The 13634-nt window shown below is 41.0% G+C and overlaps 2 protein-coding genes across 2 annotated transcripts in view; both read left to right on the top strand.

Moving 5' to 3' along the window:
• Positions 1–13634, top strand: part of fkbp7 (FKBP prolyl isomerase 7) — a 194456-nt gene that overhangs the window by 49761 nt on the left and 131061 nt on the right. The window lies entirely within an intron of this gene.
• gpr39 (G protein-coupled receptor 39) overlaps positions 1971–13634 on the top strand; it is a 39352-nt gene continuing 27688 nt past the window's right edge. Inside the window, exon 1 of the mRNA XM_085136724.1 lies at positions 1971–3144. Within this exon, the coding sequence (XP_084992850.1) occupies positions 2361–3144 (784 nt within the window). The 5' untranslated portion in view covers positions 1971–2360. The remainder of the gene's footprint in view (positions 3145–13634) is intronic.

The raw sequence follows: 13634 nt of genomic DNA, 5'->3' as shown, positions 1-13634 counted from the left end.
TTATACAGAAAGAATGGCCCCGCATTCATCACTGATTATCTTTAAAAAGGAGGAAAAGCAGTCAGATTTTCTTCCCCGGGCCTGGTGATGAACTCACCTCCTTCATATTTGGATTATTCCACCTTTGACTTCTCCGTCATCCAAATGAACAATTGTGGCTAAAAGTGCACATTTCTGTCCTGTTGGAAGTTGTTTTCAGAATTTCTGATTGTGCAGGAACTTCATTTTTATCTTCAGCACAACCTCGGAATAAATCTTAAATGTTTATTTGTACTGAACTGAACAGCGTTTCAATTGCTGCTTCTATTCTCGCTAAAAACTCGAGGCAGAGGATGTGTAAAGGAGGCACATTAGGACCGATGATGCACTGTAACATTGTCAATGTTAATGTTTAACTGAACTAGTTGAGATGGCAAATAATGCCATGAATTTAAAATCTGTGAATGAATGAACACACAAATTCAACAGTCCAGCTGTTCAGCTCAAAGCAGACGCCTGATTCATTGCAGAGAACATACTGAGCTTTTAACAAAAGGGAAAGAGGAACAAACAAGTACGCTGACGTTGGAAAGTAAATACTACAACCTGTTTCACTCCTATAGCTATATACACATAATCAGATTACCGGGCTATAAAAGAGTATTAGAGCTACATTACGAACAACACATTCTTGTTCTTTTTGATAAAGAAAATGTGGAGATTAAAGTTCAACATAAGACATTTTGTAGATGGTGTAGCAGCTGTGGCAGCTGTTTGACTTAAAAAACAACAACTTTAATCATGAAATTGCAACTTCAACACAGAACCACTTGGGATTGAAAAGATTTATATTTCTTTCTGAATACTGTCAGTGTTATCAGACATGTTTCCAGCTGCCTTTGACCCGTGATTGGACAGTTTCAGCAGTGCTCCATTAATCAGTAATCAGTTTAAGATATGGACTATACAAAGAAATCAGAGAGACACTTCTTTGTGGAAAATTTCCTGCACCTGCCTCCATCATTCCAAATATCTGCATATTTGTTTGAAATAAAATAAATGTTTGTGCATAAAATGTTTGGGTTGTGATATGTTAGGCTGACTTGGCCCAACAGAAGTAAATAAGCGTGAATTATAAAGTTCAGGCAGCTTAATATTTTGAACTGCGTGTATGTTTTGTCAACTAAATGGCAAAGTAAACTTCTGTTTGCCCAGCATTTTTAGGAAGTTGAGAACCCCCACCCGAAAAAAAAGGTCAACTTGTTACTTTACTTTTTTTTAACGGTAAGCCACATGATCTTTTTACAGTGTTGTAATGTTATATTAGAGTTGCTCCACCAAGTAGTAATGATGTGAAAATAAATGTTTAACTGAGAAATCAAATGACTTACTCCACTGCAACAGCCTGGCTAACTAACCTATTACAGTTGACCCAACAACTATAATAAAGGTGTGAAAACTTGGGACAACATGACCCATAACAGAAGTAAATAAAAGTCTGAATTATGAAGTTTGTGAACTTTATATTGAAACTAAACAACCACGTAAACTTCTGTTTGTCCAACTTTTTTCATTTACTGTTTAAACAAGCCTTCGGTTACCAACGCTTTTTACATTTTTAATTTACATTTAACCTCTTATATTGTGTATATTGTGCATTTTGCTATTTATCGTACTGTTTATTTTAATCTTTGTGTACAGCGCTTTGTGACTACCTGTCTATGAAAAGCGCTTAATAAATAAACTTTATTTACTTACTTATTTTACAAAGTGTTTACAATGTTGTAATAATATATCAGCTCAACTTGACCCAAACAGAAGTAAAGTTCTGTGGGCTTCATATGTTGAACTGTATGTCATGTCAACATTACCTTCCATGTTTCTTTCCTTTACAAATCCGAGTAAAGTCAGCAGAGCCGTGCTTTTTGTTTTTATTCGTTGGCCCACTTGCTTTTTGTTTCTTACAGTGTGTGGGGTGAAATCAGACCCGCGCTCGTGTTTGATGTTTAACTGGGCTGTTCTCATCGGAGGGAGGAGGAAGTCAGCGCAATTTAAATGTTGCCCAACACTTTACTTACTCACAGGTGAAACCACAGGAGGACACGCACGGGCGGAAACTCTCTGGATACTTCTACCTGATCATGAAGGCAGGAGGGAGGTGGCCGGGGCTGGGGAAGCACGCCGGGTAAACTGCGGAGTTTTTGTTTAGAAAGTTTTCCACAGTGCGCGTAGCGATCCGTGTTTCCCACCTCTGCGATAGTCGGGAATACTTTGAGACAAAGTTAAGCTGTTTCCAGGAAACACCGGCCGCAAGGAGAGCGCGCAGCAGGACTGATAAGAAAAGCAATACCTGGAAAATCTGAACACGCCAGTCTGCTGCCATGGATGAGGAAGTGCAGGGAGGAGAGGAGAAGAACTGGCAAGAGCTTGAACCCAAATATGGGATCAAAATCTTCCTCACGGTCCTCTACAGCCTCATCCTGGTGACGGGCATTGTGGGTAATTCAGTCACTATCCGAGTGACCCAGGTGCTAAAACGCAAGGGCTACCTTCAGAAGAATGTCACTGACCACATGGTGAGTCTGGCTTGCTCTGACATTTTGGTGCTTCTCATTGGCATGCCGGTGGAGCTCTACAGTGCCATCTGGTTCCCCTTCACGTCAGCGTCGGGCAACGCTTTCTGCAAGATCTACAACTTCCTGTTTGAGGCTTGCAGCTATGCCACCATCCTCAACGTGGCCACGCTCAGCTTTGAGCGCTACATCGCCACCTGTTACCCTTTTCGCTTTAAAACCTTGGGAGGAAAATGGACCACCGGCCTAATCACCTTCGCCTGGGTCGTGGCCCTCTTCGTGGCCCTGCCACTGCTGATCACCATGGGCACGCAGGGGCACATCCCAGTCACGCGCAGCACCCCAGTCCAGAACCTGACCTTCTGCACCAACCTGAGGGAGCACTGGGTGATGTACAGGATAAGCATCTTCTTTGCCTTCATCGTGTACATGATCGTGCTGGTCTGCGTGGCTTTCATGTGCCGAGCTATGATCCTGGTCCTGAAGAAGCCGATGGGATTCATTGAAGGAAGCACCAGTGGAAATCAAAGAGCAATCCATAATGAAAGTTCAAAGGTCAAGTCAGCCAGGAAGCAGACCATAGTTTTTCTTGGTAAGTTGGAATGTATTGTATTGTATTGTATTAATGTCTTAAAACCGATGAAGCTGCAGAAATTTGTAAAATAATTTGAATCTGATGCCACAAACGTGGAAGAAGCGGCAACATCATGACACCAGAATGCGCCAGTTCAGTCAGGCATGCAGCAGAGGGCGATCACAAGGTTGTCCGCAACCAATGGCAGTGCCGCAAAATGGTAAAAAACCATCGTGGGCTGGACCAGAAAAAAAATCACAACAGCGTAAATTTATTTTTTTAAAAACACTGTCCAAAGTTTTCCCTTCTTTAAGTGTTGAGTTTATTCTAGAACTGTTCTCGCCATCATTTGTAAAGTGGAAATACCACCAAATATCATTTCCTATTAAACTATTTTATTACCAGAACAAACAGCCTTTGAAAATATACCCCCGGGGACATGGAAGTGTAAGTACACGTACAAATTGCAGTAAAAAAAAGGAAGAAAACAATTCACACAGACAGTGTCAGGGCTGGCACTACTGTACTGCTCCTCATTTAGAACATGTTTGAATGGCATGTGGGTGGAGTTTATCAGGATATCTGCTTTCTATGACACCATAAGGATCCAGGAGTATTAAAAGCTGCCTGAAACGGAGTGTTTAGACCTTTTTGTCTGTTATCCAAAAGTGTGACCATGTTTAATATGGACTTCCACCAGAAAGCTAAATCTCTATTAAGCTTTTAGCCTTGCAAAGTGATGTTTTCATGCTGCCCAGTGTGAAGTCTTGAAGCTGAGGAAGTCAAAATGCTCCATGGTCGTGTTTTAACTCTTAAGAAAAATACTTCCCACTCAAAAACTGACATGAAATCATCACAAGAGACAAAAACATGGGTGAAAACCTCACAGAGAGGAATTCTTCTACCAGCACAGTCAGGCATGGCAGCACCTGCCTAACCCAGACTACATGTTAACAGCAGAGTTTGCGGAATAATGACACGTTGGACGTCCTGTGTGCTCCGTCTGGGTCCACTGAATATGAGCAAGGAATGGCCACGAGGAAGGAGAGGCTCGGAGGTGTTAACGGATGTTGATGTTCTGCAGTGAAGGCAGCAGACTGACTCCCTGTGTCCCTTTAGTCATACAGCAGACTCACCGCATAAATACACAAAACACTAACAGGAAACAGGATGTGCATGAGCTAAACTGCACACTAACAGAATAAAACTTATAAACCCCTGTTATCCTGGTCCCAGCGACACCTCCAAAACATTTTGAATTGTTTTGGGGTTTTTTTAACTTTAAATATGGGCGCGTTAACCATCATAATGAAACCCATCACCCCTGCCCCAAAGAGCTGTTTGATGTTTTAAGTTGTTTTTTTTTTTCGTATTAAAACATGCTGTCATCAACCTGCTTTTGTTTAATGGACTGGTTCTTATATAGTGCTTTTCTACTCCCTCTGAAAACTTAAAGCACTTTATACAACATGCATTCAAGCATTACGTACTAAAATATTGCATTTTATTTTCTTTGCCCATATGAATGGAGCAGAACTGGCTGAAATCTTTGACTTTTATAAGCTGTAAAAACTTGAGATTTTAAGGTATATTCAAACTTTATGGCTTCACTGTGATGTCGTAGGGTACCATAATGACAGGTGTGTTGCATAGCGCTCTTCATGCCCTTTTATATGATATATTACTCAATATGGTTTCTTGAAATGTCTTTGTAAGGTCTCCTTTGATCTTGGGTGCTATCAGTGAAGGTCAGGGTCAAATTCTTAGTCAGCCTAGGTATTCATATCCCCAAAGGCCACATATATTGCTGTGTTTGATGTCGATCCATAAAGAATTGTGGGTAATATCAATTTCTTACTGATTTTCACCTAAATTAAATCAACTTGAGCTGTTATTGGTACCAATGGACTAAATTGAGCTTGATATCTTAAAAACTGTGGATGCTGGTCTGCTAACAGGGGAAAATAAACTGGGCTGTGAACAGAGGTCCACCTTTATTCCACAATAATCCTCCTTTTGTATAATACCAGCATATTCCTCTGGTTAAATATCTCATGCAGCACACACAGTTTTCAAAGACTCTTCCTAATAGGCCGTTAGCTGTAAATTCATTTACAGATATCGGGGCAGTATCTGTAAAGGATACAGCACTGTGCAAAGACTCAAGCCACCATCATTTCTTTGTATTTTGCTTCCAGGGAGCCAAACTTCTCTGTGGTCTTGTGTAATATTTCTCCAGGCTTTCTGAATGTCTTTCAAAGCTTTTCTTTGAACATCCTTTTGAACTGCTTTTTCATTGTGCCGGACCATTTTCAGAGGAATATGTTTCTGTTTTTTGAACCACTTAATACTGCCTTATGAATCATTCAAGCATAAAAGGGATGAACCAGTTGTGACGGATAACACAGGTTAGTAGGCATAAAATAGAATTTTTGTTCCAAATTAGCTGAAAACCTGCCTTATCTGCTTCTCGGTGACTTTTGACCAGCCCACTGTTGAAGTGCTTTTGCTGTCGTTGCACCAAGACTGTGGAATCGTCTCAGACTTTAAACCTGAGCTGAAAGCAGTCAGTTTTGCTGATCTTTGGTTGTTGTGTTTGGACAACAGATCCTCGGTGTGTTATTTTATCTAAATGGTGTGAATTTTAGGAACCCTTTTTATTTGATTTTATTATTAATTGTGAAGCACTTTGGTTTTCAATGCGCTCTATAAAGTTTTAGGAAACTGGACAAGTGGGGGACAAAAGAAGTGGCAGACTTGAAATACTATCTACAGCTGATGAACAGTATCTGAAAGTCATGTTTTTATGAAAGAGGACAAATCCTGCAGAGAACTGAAACCAGACTGAGAGGTGATCTGATCCATCTACTGTTCACTGAAGCCGATGAAAATTCTATCCATCCATCATGCAATACCCTCGGAAAGCATTTGATTGGCAGCTGCTTTATTTTGCAGCATGATGACACAATGATACACTGCCAGTGCAGTAAAAGCATATCTGGATAGTGCTCCATTGTGTGTCTTTCTATCAGTCATGGATTGGTTTCCCCAGAGCCCGGCCCTCAACATTTGAGCAGCGTGGGATCATTTAAAGGCAGAGACATCCAAAGAGCTCTTGATATCCTTTGAGAAGCCTGAAGAACTATTTCTGAATATACTGACAGAAATTCCAGAAAGCTGCCTAAAGGCGTCGGTTTACCCACCGTAATGGTCGCTTGCCACCACAACATTGTATCACAGTCACTTCTATTTAAACCTGCCATTAAGGCATAGGAGGCCACTGAGGTATTCTCCTGAAGGATAGGTGTCACCACTCAGAGAATACTGGCAAACCATTCAAAGTTTTCAAACTGTTTAAATGTCTCCCTTTGTATATCTGTATGTGTCTGAGCTTTGGCGGAATATCATTAAAATGACAGTAGAAACCGGCATGATTGTACATGTGTGGCTTCAACTCAAAGTCGAGAGGTTCATGACTGACACATAGATTGTGTTGTGCTGCAGCATAAGAGAGTTCAGGCGTACCACAGCGTTGTAGGTGGAGCCTAAGGGGCCAGGGCTGACCCACTTGACCCAAGAAGTTTTATTTCCAGTTATCAGAATTAAAACTTTCAATTAAGAAAAAAAAAAACTAAACATGTTTTCCTTTTCTACAAAAAAGTAAAAGACAACTTTTTTGTTATCAGGGAAATTTTGACCAATCACAACAAGCCATTTCACACCTGCCCTACACTTGTTTAAATCTGAGCATCATGTCACATTCATAGGTTGGTTAATAAAGGCTGAAGAAACAGAAGTATTCTGAACCCAGCAAATACATTTAATACTGAAAGTAGAAAAAGCTACAGAACAACAAAGAAGACAGTTGTTAAAAGTTTCTGTTGAGATAAGTTGTATTTACAGCACAGAGCACTGCTCTCTCCCTCTGCTGATTGGCTCAGTGTAAGCCACCCGGCACTCCCTTTCTTTGACTCACTCCTCCTCTCAATATAACAATAATTATTCAGATAAGATGATACTGGATTATAGTGTTTATTATCCTTTTAGAAATCTCATTTGTGTTGTGTGGCAGCTGTCAGACAGATACAACCACAACAATGATGAGTTCCTAGTTACTGACATTAAAGACCTCATAAATCACCTGGACTTGTTCAGCAGAGCTAGAAAAGATTTTTGCAAAGGTGGTGCCCTGCAGCTCCATCCTGATGGTGGTAATGCATATTCACCACGAAGAAGGTCACTGGGGATGTTGCGCCTCCTTTGTCAAAGTGGCTCAAGAGTTGGGCGTTCGCCTTGTAATTGGAAGGTTGCCGGTTCGAGCCCCGGCTTGGACAGTCTCAGTTGTTGTGTCCTTGGGCAAGACACTTCACCCGTTGCCTACTGGTGGTGGTCACAGGGCCCGGTGGCGCCAGTGTCCGGCAGCCTCGCCTCTGTCAGTGCGCCCCAGGGTGGCTGTGGCTACAGTGTAGCTTGCCATCACCAGTGTGTGAATGTGTGGATGACTGAATGTGTAAAGCGCTTTGGGGTCCTTAGGGACTAGTAAAGCGCTATACAAATACAGGCCATTTACCATTCACCAGTTCAGACTCACAAAGTTGCGTCATACTGTGTTACTGCTGACCTGCAATCTTACTGCTTGTATTAGGTTTAACCTAGGGCTGGGTATCGTCACTGATTTCTAGAATCGATTCAATTCCGATTCACAAGGTCCCGAAACGATTCGATCCACTATTCGATTTAATTCGATTCGATTCACTTCGATTTGAATCTGGGAAATTTTGACAGTCAGAAATATTATAATTCAGATCAGTACATTTACATATTTTTGTATCTATAAAAAGGAAGCTGACACACACAAGACTTTATCAAAGGTGTGAGCATCACAGCAGAGGCCTTTGTGTCAAAGTAGCTGAAGATAAAACACAGAAAAACATGAAGGTGATTTTCCTGGCCTGGGATTTTATAAAAATATTCTGCAGTACATCAAAAACAAAAGAAAACTATTAATCAACACATGAACATTACCTCTGAAGTTACAGCGGTTTTATTAGAGACACGGCTAAGCGTTTTGCATTTTGCATAATTTTAAAAAGTTTAAATTTGTTCAGTATTGAACGGCAGAAATTAGGTTTTATTTTCGGAAGTATATAAAATGAAAAAAAAAAAAAACGTCGGCCGACAGCGCTGTAAACAACGGTAGACTTGTGCGTAACAAGCAAGTGAATAATGCAGAAAACAGAGAGAGAGCTGTGCATCGTGATCAAAGCAAAAGAGTGAATACATGATGTTTATGTGAAGCGTAGTTTGGACCTTCTTTTGCTGCTGGTTCGGTCAATATTGTTTGGAGAGACATCAAACTAACAGCTTTAGAATCAGCGCATAAAGGGCGTGAACACAAAGCGCGGACCCGCTGACAGATTAGAATCAGCGCGCTGTCGGCTTTCAGCCCCGACCGTGAGAAAGGCGACATCTAACTGATTCTGATCCGCGGGTCCGCGCTGTGTGTTTAAGTCTTTGTGCAGAATCCGTGTTCCTGCTCTCATTTACTGTCTTAGCTGTTTGGTGGTTGTTGAAATTTTGTGAGATTTCACCAGAGATTCTGGCATTTCGGGCAAAATAAATTTATATTAAAAAATCGATTCAGTATTTCAATGAATCGATTTTACGTTATCCAAGCCAGAATCGATTTTAATCGATAAATCGATTATAAAAACCCACCCCTAGTTTAACCTGTTGAGATCTCGGTGTTTGAGTGGATAGTAGTGATGTTGGTCTTCATAATCCACAGCAAAAATAACAATAGCAGTGCTGGTGTTGTTTACTCAGTGCATACAGGCACGTGTAGCTGCTTCAGGCCCAACCCAAATTACTCAAGTCTGTTTAAAATCATATAAAATCACTCATACCATATATTGACCTAAGCTTGTTAGACTTACACAAACTGTTTTTGCCTTAAATTAGGTAGCCTGAGTACCGCTGGGACAGTTGAAGCTGCCATTTGTTTCTGCACATGTGTATTAGTGTTTCACTTCAACACGTCACTTTTCCCACTGTGCTTTAACGTTGCTAAACTGAACTCTCAGATCACTCTAATCTTCACTGTGTGCTCCAAAGGCTGACGTATGTCAGGACATGATGTCATTCAAGGTTATCGCACTGCTAAGAGAAATGGGCAGGGTGGTCTGTTTATTTAAGTGGTTTAACATTACTGGTTTAGGCATACAAACACACCTTCCTCTGTTTGAGTCAGTCTACTGCGATGTCCTGCTGGATCAGCCTGGCATTGAATGCCAGCCAAACCTGTGTGTATGTGTCTGAATCGCAGCACACCCATTATGTACTCCTAAAACTCACACATTCAGAGTATTGATTTTATAACCTTGGTGTTTGTGTGCGATTATTCTTTTTTTTGTGCTGAAAGTATAAATACTGTGAAACATTTTAAAAACTTTTAATGTGAATGGTTGTGAGTTTTACTTCAGACTGAAGGGGGCCGACGGGGAGGGAGTGAGGTAAAGAAGCAGTGTGATGTGAAAACAATGGGAAGCTAGTGCAGAGTCTGTGACACTCAGCTAATGGAGGCAGTTAAGGTGTTTTAAAGCCTGTAGGGCTGATTGATGCAATTTGTGAACCACACTGCTCCTCTGATGCATAACTCGGTTGAGTATGATCGCACAAACACGATGCACAAAATCACTTTCAGGTCAGAGCAATCCAGTGGCGGTTATCATTATCATTTCTGCATAATTCACAAAGATATGAGAGGGATAATGTAGAGCTGAAGGTTTGCTCCAAGCTGCAGCTTGGCTGAGAAACTGAGGTGAAAGTGCAAAAACCTGCAGTTTCTTTATATAAAAGTAGACGTTTTTTGTCTCCGCATTTTAAAGCTTCACCCCACCATGTTGGTTTTTTTTGGAGGCAGAGGTTAAACTATTTGGACGGGAAAATGGAGATGGAGCTGGAGCTCACTGTAGGATGGTCTGAACCCAAAATGACACCAACAGAGCAAACACTGTCTGCATGTCGGGCTGTTTGTTTTTATGTTGGACTCAGCTCGCCGGTTTCCAGGATCAGTTTCTTGCAGCAAGCCGTAAACATGTTTATTTCAGTTGGACATTTTAAATTGGGAGTCTGTTAGAACTCGCTTATCTTTGGAGCCTGTCTCAAGTGGTCATTACAGGAACTGCAGTTTTTGGCTCTTGAGACTTTGTCTTCATTTTTCAGTTCTGAAGGTTGCGACTTCATTTTAGGGGTGATTTTTGTTTTTAAATAACTTTCCTCTTCTAACTGTATTAAAGTGTGTACATTATGAGGGGCGTGGCCTCTTTGACTGACAGGTGTATGCAACACAGGCTATAGCTACTAGCTGTCTGCTAGATTTCGCCTCAGCTAATTGAAGTCCCTGAATTCTGACCCCTGGATGTGCTGTGGGTGCCTTTTGGAGCATTTTTAAATATAATCTAGCAAACAAACAAAGAAACAAGCCATGACTTTAGACTGTCTATGGTCCAGTTTTTTCCATTGACATTGGAGTGTTCTCTGAGTCTGTTAGCAGTAATTAGTATGTATACCTGTTTTTGTAGGGGCTTCATGGATGCATGTCTTTGCTCACCATCTTCTCCTCCATATATGGTCATGGATGGCTCCAGAAAAACACATCTAAAAGACCCAACTCCAAGCTTCAAACTGGGACTCCACAAAATACGGGGTGGCTCTGTCCATCCTCATTTTACAGTCTGTGGCAGGCTAAGACAGGGAGAGGGAAACTGACCAAGAATACTGAGATTTTATGAGGAGATTCAGGTCTTGTGCCTCAAAGTACACATCTTCATAAGCAACTAGTAGAAAATGTAATTTTTGTATCAAAGTGCAAACTTGTTCTAGCTGCAGAAGTCTGATTAAAGCCAGGGATTACATGAAAGCATGGAGAGTTTTACACTGGACCTGTAGGAATGGAAAGACGTAGTGTAAGACGTACTTTACACTGTTAACATTTGCCAGGCTTCGTGTTTGACATGCTTTTAGACGACATTTACTCAAAGTGAAGTGCAAATAATTTGGTGGCTGTTATATATATATATATGGGCAAGCTGCTCAACTGAAGTCTGTGCCTTACTTGAAAACTGTCATTAATGCTACTTTACATTCACTTCTTTTTACATTCTTCTGAGGGAAATGCTGAACTTTAAAATGAGCTTATAAGCTTAGAAGTTACAAAACACGTTAACCCGTGGTTTCCAAGGATTGTGCATAAAAGAAGAGTTCATGGTAAAGTAAAACACTTGGAAAACAAACCTGTGAGTTTTATAGAAGTTTAGAGGAAGGATTTACCCCCTCGTCCTAAACTGGTTCATTTCAATAACTGCTTAAGAACCAACCATATCAACTTGTTTACTATTTCAAAAGGGACACAAAGGTTAAAGAAAGGTGAGAATGCAGAAGTGAAGCATCACCAATTAAAGGCTAATTCACTGTTCATTGGGCTTCTTCTTTAAGAATTGTTAGACTTTTGTGCATTCGGTGCATATTTCATCCTCCTCTAAAAAATGTGCAGCTCGATCAGGAATCGCTCGCTGCTTCGACATCAAAGGTCTCTTATTCTGCTCAGTTTCAGGAGGATCAGAAGACTGATCTACAGAAAATCAAAGCAGCAGGACACGCCCAAAACACCTTACCTGGGAAGCACTCAGGTATCCTGATTATCACTTCCTGTCACATGCTTCCATGAGGTTGCTATTTTAATTCCCCACCACACCGAGCTCATCGAGCTCTGCAGCACAAGACAACCAGTCGACCTGGTGGAGCTGTAGTTAGTGTAGAAGAGGTAGCAGATTATGTTGCTCAGGTTTTTCTTTGTCTCAAAGAACTTGTCAAATAAAAAATTAAGAGAAATTAGAAGCTTATAGATGTTATAATTTACTCTTTTATTTAAGAAATAAAACCCATCTCACATCTGTCTTTTTTATCTAAAGTCTTTGAAAAAGTGGTTTTTAAGCAGCTCACTGAGCATTTGTCAACAAGCAATCTGTTTGAACCATTTCAGTCTGCTTTTAGACCAAATCACTTCACAGAAACAGCTTTAGTCAAAGTGGTAAATGATCTGCTGGTAAATGCAGACAACGATCGCACTTCAGTTTTATTACTGCTGGATCTAAGTGCTGCGTTTGACACTGTGGATCACTGTATTTTATTAGATAGACTTGAACATTTTATTGGAATTACAGGAAATGTTTTATCGTGGCTGAGATCTTACCTGTCTGGGAGATCTCAGACTGTTAGTTTTAAAAATGATCTCTCCGAGACCTGTGCAGTGAGGCATGGGGTCCCTCAGGGCTCTGTACTTGGACCATTGCTGTTTTCTATGTACCTGCTGCCTCTTGGTGTTCTTTTACGTTCTTTTAATGTAACCTTTCATTGTTACGCTGATGACCTGCAGCTTTATGTTCCTTTAACCATTGGAAATTGTGCTGAAGTCTCTAAACTAGAATCTTGTCTATCTGCAATTAAGGGCTGGATATCGGATAATTTCTTGCTCCTAAATACTGATAAAACAGAGTTGATGGTCATTGGGCCACACAAATTTCAGCACTTGTCCCAAAATTTCATCTTGAGAATTGATGACAGTGTCATAAATTGTAGGGACAAGGTAAAAAACTTGGGCATGTGGTTTGACACGGTGCTCTCTTTCGAGTCTCATGTAAAAGAGATAACAAAGACCGCCTTTTATCATTTGAGGAACATCGCCAGAATCAGACAAGTTTTGTCAAGCGACACTGCAGAGGTTCTTGTCCATGCATTTGTGTCTTCCCACATTGATTATTGTAATGCTGTTCTTTCTGGTCTACCAAAGAAAAGTTTTAGAGGTCTACAGATGGTGCAAAATGCAGCTGCTCGCATTTTAACAAGAACTGGGAAATTTGAGCACATTAGCCCTGTTCTGAGATCTCTGCATTGGCTATGTCATGGTCCTGGGTCATTTTGACCCAGTGTTCTCAGTGTTCCTGTGGTTTTGTATTTTGTTCCTTATGTTCATTGGATTGTTTGGTTTGGTATTTGGATTCCCCCTTTGTCCATGCTTTTATTGTGGTGTTTGTTCTGGTACCGTGGTCCCGTCCTTTGTGTTCTGTGTTCTCCTCATCCCCTCGTATTCATCCTTGTTCTCTGCCTCTCTCTCTCTGTGCTCATCTCTGTGTACTGTTGTGTTTAAGGTCCACATCTTGGTGTCAGTATTTTCAGTTTCGTGTCCTCCCCGCTCGGTCATGAGTAATTGTCCTCAGCTGTGTTCCCCGTGTGTTCCCACTTCCCTCATTACCTTCTGTGTATTTATGTCAGCGTGTCCCTTTGTTCTGTGTTGCGTCGTCCCTCTAGGTTGTGTGCATTTCCCGTGTCTTCCCAGCGCCTCAGCTTTAGTATCTCCCAGTATAGTTTTGTATGACTTCTTATGTTCCTGTTAATAAAGACCTGCCTTTGAGTTCATTCCCGTGTGTCTAGAGCCGTGCATTTGGGTC

The sequence above is a fragment of the Neolamprologus multifasciatus genome, chromosome 16 (genome assembly GCF_963576455.1).
Source record: "Neolamprologus multifasciatus chromosome 16, fNeoMul1.2, whole genome shotgun sequence".
Lineage (NCBI taxonomy): Eukaryota > Metazoa > Chordata > Actinopteri > Cichliformes > Cichlidae > Neolamprologus > Neolamprologus multifasciatus.
Note: the sequence above shows the minus strand (reverse complement) of the source record. Positions and strands in the feature narration are given on the sequence as shown.